Below are 10020 nucleotides of genomic sequence, written 5' to 3'. Positions count from 1 at the left end.
TTCTATATATTTCAGCTTCTTTTGTTATTTATGGGTTCGATACCTACCGTGTGCAAAACAAGCACGACGGACAAGAGATAGATTCTATCTCTTCCTGCAGTGTCTTTACAGAGCAGACTTTACCTGCCTTAGTTTCTTATTCTATCAAGGGAGGATAATAGTATGGACTTGTAGTCACATACCCCCATATGACCTTGAGCAGTTAACCCAGGAAATTATTAGTGCCTCACATTTACTATATGTTTTCCAGGAGATGTGGCAGACCCTCTTCCAAACATGTGATGTGTGTGTTCACACTTAATTTCCGCAGCCACTCCATGAAGTTGACACTGTTACCCCCATTGTACACATATAGAAACTGAGGCCAAGAAGGGTTGGTAACTTCCTTAATATGATCTTGATTGTAAGTGGCTGAAACTATGCAGCTTGCCAAAAAGCAGATCATAATATAAGTAGGGAGAGATTCTATGTAATCGAGAGATTGGAAAACCTTTCTGCCTAAGATACTTCTTTGAACTGAACCTTGAGGGGTCAATAGAATGTCAAGGCAGACTGGAGAAGAAAGAGTCCCTAGAAAAGTAACAGCATAAGGAAAAATTGGGAAGATGTGAAAGTACGTTACCTCCCTACTAGACTTATGTCTCCTTTTGTCAGTTAGGCTGTTGATTTCAAGTCTCCTTGACTTCACACAGCTGGTCCTTTTGCCTGAAACTACCATTCATTTATTTTTTAGACATGTATTTATTGAGTGCCCCTTGGTCCTTCCTCTTGTTATCCACTTGATATAAGAATTATTCTTCAAGACAGCACAGTATAGGGCTCCTCCTCTGAGAGGTCTCATTGACTCTTCCAAGAAAAGGTGAATGCTTGCTCCTTTGTTCTCCAGTACACCTGGTATTTGTTTTAGTTCTGGTTGTGTGTATTACAGTCCCTTACGTGACTAACATCTCTGCTCCTCTATCTTTGAGGACAGAAATAATCTGTACTCTTAGCCGGTGTGGTTGCACAGTTGATGTCTTGTGACGCAAATGAGCCAGCATTTGCACTTGGCCCATGGTACGTTCTTAGTAGATATTCATTGCAGTGAAATGATAAGTATTATTAATAAAATGAATTATGTCCATGAGTGATGAAAGTGTGTGGCTCTGTCAGCTCCCTTGGAGCATTGTCTTTTGTCGGGAGAGAGGTAAGAAAGGGCGTGAGGGCTAGTGGTGTGGTCCACATAGATGGCACAAAGGTAGCAGGAAAAGTTCTCATTTTCTGTGTATGATTTTATGGACCCCATTCTAGGAAGACAGTTTTCCATTTTCCTTGGTTGTGGCTTTGTATCCTGTACCTCAGACTCCTTTCAGTCAGGGCCAATGTTTTTTTTTTTTTTGTTTTGTTTTGTTTTTATAAGTAGATAGGTTGTTAACAAATAAACAAACCAAGTATCTTTGGATAAGGTGGGAATTTCCCCATTATCGAGCCTTACTCTAATTTTACTTATTTCATTGTTGTGTTTTTTTTTCATCCAGGTATAATTAACACACAGTGTTCTATTAGCTTCAGGTGCACAATATAATGATTCAATCACTATGCATTACTCAGTGCTCATCACGAGAAGTGTGTTCTTAATCCTCTTTACTGATTTTACCCATCCCCATCCCCCTCCCCTCTGGCAACCCCGAGTTTATTCTCTGTATATAAAAGTGTATTTGTCTCTCCTTCGTTTATTTTGTTGAATTCCAGATATCAGTGAAATCGTATGGTATTTGTATTTCTCTGACTTACTTCACATAGCATAATCATTTCTTGCAATTTGTAACAACATGGATGAATCTAGAGGACATAAACCGTACCGTATTTTATGTGACTTTTATATTAGATCTTCTAGTTAAGCCATCTTTAGTTGTCATGACTAAGAGGTTCATTTTACTACTCTTTTTGAACAGAAACTGGCATTCAGGTCAGCCTTTCTGGATTCAAGCATTCTAGCTAAGTGGGATGAGCTAAGGATTGGCTGCACGGTTTAAAGATCCATTTCTAGTAGCTTTATCTTAATTTTCTTTAAAAATGGATAACTAGTGAAATGTTTATTTTCAACTGAACTCTCACATATAACTATCCGATAGATAGTCACCGGGAAAGACTGTTGACTTGACACAGGAAATACATTCATTCAATTTAAATGAAATCAAATGAGATAATGTATGTGAAGCAGTAGCTAGGGGCATAGTGTATAGTAAGTGCATAGTAAATACTAGCTGTAATTGAAGTGGTTGTATTATCATTATTATCATTATTATCTCTTCCCAGCACAGTGTCGGAACTTAATAGTACCTAGTAGTGTGCAATGCATATTTATTAAAGAAAGAATGAAGGGACTGTGTGGCTGCCTGATTCTTTTCTTTTTCTCCTCACATTAAATGCTTGTCTGCTCTTATAGCCCAGGAAAAAGCTGACATAAAAATTGGCTTGCTGGAAAGTTTCTCGGCCCCATTTGTCACCTTACCCTTGGAGCCCAATTGAATGTCAACTCCATGTCCCCTCTGATGCCTGGCAGTGAGGGACAGACCACAGGTCACTTCCCTATGATCTGCTTTAGCTGCCAAGGCTCTGATCAAGCCTGGCTGATGGATGGGTGCCCTGTTGTTGGAAATGTCTCCCCGGGGTTGCTCAGGAAATGGGCCTTTGCTGTATTTTCTGGGTGGCATCTAGTGCTTGAAAGCAAGAAACATGGAAAACAAGAAGTTGGGTTTTGTCCTTCTTGAAAATCCAGTTTTAAAAGATCTATTTTGAGTTAGGTATCTAGTTTGAGAGACAGTTTTTCAGATAGACCTCTCATTCCCTTCGCTCCATACCCCGCCAACGACTTGATGAAATTGTGTGCGCAGTTTGCACAGGGAGACCACGATTTTCCTGTTTTTGTATATCTGACTGTTCATTTCCCCTCTTCCCACTAATTTTTGTTTAACCTCAAAAGGGTGATGATTCTGAACGTCCTCTTCCTTGATTTGTAGCACGCGGAAGGAGTGAATGAAATGTGCAGCTCGGGGCATTGTTTCTGAAGGGAGGAGTCGTTCTCTTGGAGAGGAATCCTCCATGAGCCTGGCCGAGGCCCGGGATCTGTGTGAAGTGGACTAAGGATTTAGTAGGATGTCAACTGAGACAGAACTTCAAGTAGCTGTGAAAACCAGCGCCAAGAAAGACTCCAGAAAGAAAGGTAGGGTTGATTTGTTCCTTTCTAACTGGCTGTTGATCTGTGCAGTGCCTTGTCTCTGGAATGATGTACAGTACTGTCTTCATGATGGCATATGGTTTTTAATGGTTGCCAACTTAATTTGCTGTTTTCCGTACCTGTAGTATAATATTTAATGGTTTTCCCCTGTTGCTTGGGTAAAGTCCCAAAATTATGTTCATAACATATAAAGACCTTTTTGATATCCTTTCTCTCCATCCTTCCAGCAACATCTCTGCCTAGCGCCCTGCCCCCTATCCAACCGTGTTTACCCTCCAAGCATTGTGTCTACTGTAGTTCACTGTTGCAAAGTTCTCAAATTCTAGCAGCACCAGAATCACCTGGGAGGCTCGTTAAACCACAGATTGCTCGGTCTCATCCCCAGAGCTTTTGGTTCAATAGGTTTAAGGTAGGGCCCAAGCCTTTATATATAACAAGTTCCCCAACAGCAATTGATGCTGTTGCTTTAGAGACCAGACTTGGAGAACCACTGGATGATTAATCCAGCCTGAAATACTTACGTTGCTGCCCAATTTTTCCTAGACTGGTTCCCTCTTATTCTTCAGGTTAGTACTTACCTTACTCCCCACATGGGGTTGGTTTATTTTGTTTTTGCTGCAATAACACTTCGTTAGTATCTCACTTTATTAAAAATGCCCTGTGTTTTTTTCAGTTGTACTATATATTCCTTCAGAACTGGGCCTCTCATTCACCCTTTAACTCCAACACTTAGAAAGTGCTCGACCCAGAGGAGTCACATACGTATCTTTTAATGAGGACTGGCACGCACAGGTTGATCATAAAGTAATTCTATCACTTTTCAGGTTTTCCGGGGAATTTGGCCCTATGGCTTTATGACCATGCCTTTCAGTGTGTTTGTCTCCTGGTTTAAATTAGGTGTAAGCAACTTCATGCTGTGTGTGTGTACACATGTGTGCATGCCTGTTCCCTGTGGTTTCAGCTCTTTCTCTCCCCCATTTTCTGAGCTGCATGGAAGAGGATTAATAGAGTTCTCTTTCAGGTGTTGAAATCTGTCAATACGGACTTGCCAACCGGGATGCACTTAGTTGCTTTGTATAGGCAGTGATTTGTTTTGAGACACTGCTGTGCCGGTCCGGTCATGTTTTGGGATGACACGTGTCTGACACTCTGTAGGAAGCACAGGACATAAATGTAATACATGTGCAGCTCCTGGACAGCCAAAACCTCAGGAAGGATTGTAAATTTTGCTTTGGATGTTTACTTGAAACACAGATATTTTGGAAGTAGTCTATTTTATTTTCTAAAACTTAATGTAAACCTTTATGCATCATGGGCTGAGAATAACAGGAGGAAAGCAAGTGGGTGAGAAAACAGGTCTTGGGAGAACTGCTACACGGGAAGCGGGTGGGGGGAATATTGCAGACCATGATGCGTACTAGAATTCAAATGCTTTTTCCGTGAAAACTGATACTTATATTTTTGCTTCAGATTTAACCTTTCCACGAAACTTGTGCTCTTGAATGCTTAATATATTAAGAATTGTATCTTACTGCATATCTTTTCATTCTTAATCTTAACATGCAAAACGAGGGGCATCCTAAGGAAAGGATTCAGGTTTCCAGAACATTGGCTCAGTTGAAGATTTGGAATGGGAGCATGAAGGTGACCTTTTTAGAACCTCCTCATCTTAATGTCTTACATGGTTCTAAAATCAGCATGATACATATGCAAGGAGTATCTGCTAGTGAGTGGCCAATACCATGGAGTCTGGGCAGGCTGACTTGGATTCAAATTCTAGCTGTGCCACTTCCTAACTGTATGACCTTAGAATGTTACTTAACCTCTTTGAGCCTCCGTTTTCTCTCCTATAATAAAGATAGAATATTACAGACTTCACAGGCTTACTATGAAGAATGGTTGAAATAAGGTGAATTAAATACTTAGTATAGTACTTGGTGTATTACAGGATCAAAAAATCACCTTTACTTTTTTTTTCCTCTTCCTTTTCTCTTGTTCCTTCCCTTTCCCCTTTATCCTTCTCTCCTTACTTCTTCTTGCCCCCTTTCTTCCCTGTCATCTTTCTCCATTTCCCTTTTCTTTATTTCTCATCTCCCATTTCTACTCTCTCCCCCTCATTTTCCTCTTCTTCATATTCATCCTCTTCATTATCTATATTATATTATTGTCTCCTATCCCATTCTAGAACAAGGGGATCTTAAAAAGTACATAGCTGATTTGTCCTGAAGTAAGATTTTACAATTGTTTGTAGTTATGTAACAGTGATGAACAATATGCATTCTTGATATACTTATTTGAGTCAAGGCACCATGAAAGCACGTACATACATTTAAAAAAGAGAGAGAATGTGTCTGTAACAGGATTAATTTATTTTGTCTTCTTCAGTTTCCACTGTCGAACACTAAGTATTCCATTAAGCAAATGTTGCTGACTGGATCAAAATAAGTAGAACTTGAAAAGGAAATATTAACAGTTTATTTATTGATCTTGAATCTTGATTATAATACTGTATACTAAACTTTTTAACTAATTCTTCCAACTCCTCTTTGATTTTCCATGGAAGCAACATAGAGCCTTTTAGGTAGGTTTCTATCTTCCTCTCTAACCCTTAAGTAATTAGTCTTTTTCTTGTCTTATTGCATTGGCTGGGTCAGTCAGTACAGTATTTAGTGATCGTAGGTATCCTTAACTTGATCTTTAATTAATATAAATGCTTTAAAGTTTCATGTAAGTGTGATATTTAAATTCTTACTAGAGATTTTTTTTATTTTCATTCATGTATCGTTGTCTAGGAAGTATTTTTTTATAAATCCTGAATTTGCAGGTTGAATTTTATCATATGCTTTTTCTAAATTTATTTAAATGATTTACATATTTTTCCTCATAATTTATATTGTGGTAGATTTTACTGTTGCATTTTTCTAATCTTCATTTTTTTGAGGTAAATACTATTCGTTCATGATGTATTATTTTCTGTATATGGATTTGATTTGTTGATATTTAACTTTGATATCTCTATTCATCAGCATGATTAGCATATAACTTTCTTTTCTTGAACAATCTTTGTGCCTGGTATTTTAGAGTTTATAATTTCGGGGCGCCTGGGTGGCGCAGTCGGTTAAGCGTCCGACTTCAGCCAGGTCATGATCTCGCGGTCCGTGAGTTCGAGCCCCGCGTCAGGCTCTGGGCTGATGGCTCAGAGCCTGGAGCCTGTTTCAGATTCTGTGTCTCCCTCTCTCTCTGCCCCTCCCCCGTTCATGCTCTGTCTCTCTCTGTCCCAAAAATAAATGAATGTTGAAAAAAAAATTTAAAGTTTATAATTTCATACAATGAGTTTTGTTGCTAAGGAAACTGAGTAATATTTAAGCCTCTTTCTGGAAAAATGTATGTTTTTCTTTTTTTTTTTTAGTAATTTCATTTGACTTTTTAAAAGCTGCATATGCTTATTACTGAAAATTAAAAGAAACAAAGTAAGCATGAATATTACCATTAATCAAAAATAACTGCTGTTCTCATTCTAAATTAATTCCTTCTGGACTGCCTTTTCAGGATATGTGTTTGAGATCATACTGTTCATACAATTTCGTATCCTGCTTTCTTATTTCACATTATTTTTTTGTGTGTTATTTGACATTACTCAGATTATTACATGATATTACAGGCTAGAAGAGTTTTCCCCCTTTGGCAAGATTTAGATGGTTCCTGGGGCAGATATTTTATTTCCTAAAAAAGAATACCTGACCATGTGGGTTATCTATCATGAGGGAGAGTGGCATAAAGAAAGTTAAGAGGCCCTTTAGAATTTCTCACAAACCTACCACCCTGGTTCTTTAACCCAGGCTGTTGAAATGAAGTCAGATAGTTTCCAATACAAGTCACAAAGGGGCACATTTCACCATAAAATGCATTTCTGCACAGGCCATGTATGAGATGTAACTGGAGTATTCACAATTCAAATAAGGGAAAGCTTGAAAGTAGTAAGAAATGAAGTTGTTTTCTTCATTTCATTTTTATTGGATTGTGTCACTACACATACAGCTTGTCAAACGGTGCCTGTTCCAGGAGTGGAATTTGATGAAGGACGAGAATGTATATTTTCAGGTTCGTTACCTGCCATCAAAGGGGAGAACGGTTGACACACTTCTTGTTATGGGTAAACCCAGCATTAGGCCACCCAGGAGAAGACTGTGGTAAAGGTATATGTCCTAGGATGAGCACATGAAGATGTTTCTGGGGGCATTGCCTAGAGTTTTTCAGTGGGCGCTGTCTGGTAGCTTAGTGTGGTAGGAAGAGCACTAACTTTGGAGCCTGACCTGGTTTTAAATTCTGACTCTTTTCCTTCTCTACTGTGTAACCAGAGATCCATTATTTAGCCTCTTTGAACCCTGTTTTTAAGTGTGTGTGTGTGTGTGTGTGTGTGTGTGTGTGTGTGTAATACATGTCATCCGAAGGGGGAGGGAGATATCATGGGTTAAGGTCCAGCTAGGGATCTGCAACATAGCAGCTGCCTGGTCAGTGTTAGCTTTTCTGCCCTCTTCCTTCTGAGGTCACAGTTCAGCACTGTCTTCTGATCCTCTAGAAACATGTGGAAATAAACTTATTCACTTTCCTTATGTTTATATGAGAGTTAAATCCAAGGACCATTAGTTAACAAAACAACAACAACAAAATGCTACCTTATTTCCTCCTTGAAAGATTTGGCCGCAGCAATCAAAGCCCTGAGGAGTCTAGGAGAAGCTGGTTGTCCTATGGCAGATACCTTAGCTTTGGAGCCACATCAAGCCGAGTTTGAACCATGGCTGTATGCCTAAGTGTGAACTCTCAGGAGGTTTCTTAGAAAATTCTGGTTAAGGAATGGTTTCAGTGATGCCATACTCAGGGTCTAATCCCTCAACTACGCAGTTACCTCCAGAAAATATCTTGTTAACCTTGGCTTACCAATTAGGAGCTTATAAAGTGCTATCATATCCATCATCTGATTGGATCCTTAGGACTTAATTTTTTTTGTAACGTTTTATTTATTTTTGAGAGAGAGAGAAACACAGGGTATGAGCGGGGGAGGGGCAGAGAGAGACAGAGACACAGAATCTGAAGCAGGTTCCAGGCTCTGAGCTGTCAGCACAGAGCCTGACGCGGGGCTCGAACTCACAGACCGCGAGATTATGACCTGAGCCGAAGTCAGACGCTCAACCGACTGAGCCACCCAGGCGCCCCGAGGACTTAATTTTTTAAAAAATTCTCTTGATCAAGCCTGTGGTGCAGAGCTGCTCTTTCATCGCCTCTGCCTGCTGCTCTTGTCCTGTGGCAAAGCTGCCCGCAGTCTGTCAGGACACTGGGCCTGGGCTTGCACCTCAGGCCTGCCGCTCTAGGTCCTTCCACTGCCTCAGGGCACTTCCACTTTTCCAGCTTCTGTTTCTTCACACACCAAACGGATGTGAAATTATATTTGCTCGACCAAGTCTGAAACCTAGACGAAGCAGTAATTAATTAATTAGGTTTTTTGTCCACAAGTATTTATCCAGCTCCAGCTGTGAACCCTGCCTGTGCTGTGTTCTGTGAGGAGAGAGAAATATCTGGAAAGTAGACTGACTGCAGCTGGTTCCTGTAGTCAAAGAACTTCTACCTCAAGAAGGTCCTTCTGGTTTTTAGAGGTCTCGTCCTTCCTTAAAAAGATATATTTTTCCCTACTTGGCTACTTGTATTCATTCTCAGCCTACAACTATTCATAAAATGTATGTTCTGTTTTTACCCCGAATTTCTATTTGTTATTTAAAATATTGTGTGCTTGGGGCACCTGGGTGGCTCAGTCGGTTGAGCTTCGGCTCAGGTCATGATCTCACAGTTTGTGAGTTCGAGCCCCGCGTTGGGCTCTGTGCTGACAGCTCAGAGCCTGGACCGTGCTTCAGCTTCTGTGTCTCCCTCTCTCTCTGCCCCTTCCCTGCTCATACTCTGTCTCTCAAAAATGAATAATCGTTAAAAAAATTTTAGAAAAAAGTAAAATATTGTGTGTTCATCATAATTAAGAAAATTCTTACTAAACTCTTTTCATGCCTTTCCTTACCAAAAGCAAGTGAATTTTCATCTTAATAAACACAAAGGCCACAATATTCTAGAAGTCTCTATACACTGAAACATGAGAATGTTCTCTAGAAATCGAAGAACATGAAAGGTTTTTAGGAGTTAGCATTTGGAGGCTAGTCGGAACCTCTTGCTCACAGATGAGCTCTCATCAGAAGGAGTTGCTGACTTTCACTTGGTTGCTCAGGAGCAGAGTCAGGGCTGGAACCCAGGAACGGGTCCCCGGGCTGGTGTTCCTCCAGCTCCTCAGATTGCAGACAACTTACCTTCTTAGGACTAACTTCTTGGTATGTTTGCTCCCTCTTCTTTACACTGAAGACTCCTGGAAGAGGTCATGCTTTAGAATTAGATGATAGTAAGTTTGATTTTAAGATTTCACACAGTTTCTACTTGTGTATCTCAGGCTAGCTACTTTACCTTTCTTTCTTTTTTTTTTTTTTTTTGTGTTCATTTATTTTTGAGAGAGAGAAAGAGCTAGCAGGGGAGGGGCAGAGAGAAAGACCTAGAATCTGAAGCAGGCTCCAGGCTCCACACTATTAGCACAGAGCCTGATGCCGGGCTTGAACCCGTGGACCAGGAGATCATGACCTGAGCTGAAGTCGGCTGCTTAATTGACTGAGCCACCCAGGTGCTTCTAGCTATTTATCTTTCTGAGCCTCAACTTCTTCTATAAAATGGGGGTAATGATGCCTATCTTGAAGTGTTGCAATGAGGATTACACA

The 10020-nt window shown here is 40.1% G+C and overlaps 1 protein-coding gene across 16 annotated transcripts in view; it reads left to right on the top strand.

Moving 5' to 3' along the window:
- The window catches only part of DAB1 (DAB adaptor protein 1), a 1153213-nt gene that overhangs the window by 864649 nt on the left and 278544 nt on the right, over window positions 1–10020 (top strand). For all 16 annotated transcript variants that reach the window (XM_040470386.1, XM_040470387.1, XM_040470384.1 and 13 more), the window contains one exon: window positions 3003–3205. In XM_040470386.1, the coding sequence (XP_040326320.1) occupies window positions 3139–3205 (67 nt within the window). In that variant the 5' untranslated portion in view covers window positions 3003–3138. The remainder of the gene's footprint in view (window positions 1–3002; window positions 3206–10020) is intronic.

The sequence above is a fragment of the Herpailurus yagouaroundi genome, unplaced genomic scaffold (genome assembly GCF_014898765.1).
Source record: "Herpailurus yagouaroundi ecotype Mexico unplaced genomic scaffold, PumYag 77, whole genome shotgun sequence".
Classification (NCBI taxonomy): Eukaryota; Metazoa; Chordata; class Mammalia; order Carnivora; family Felidae; genus Herpailurus; species Herpailurus yagouaroundi.
This window is presented reverse-complemented; position numbering and strand designations above follow the sequence as displayed.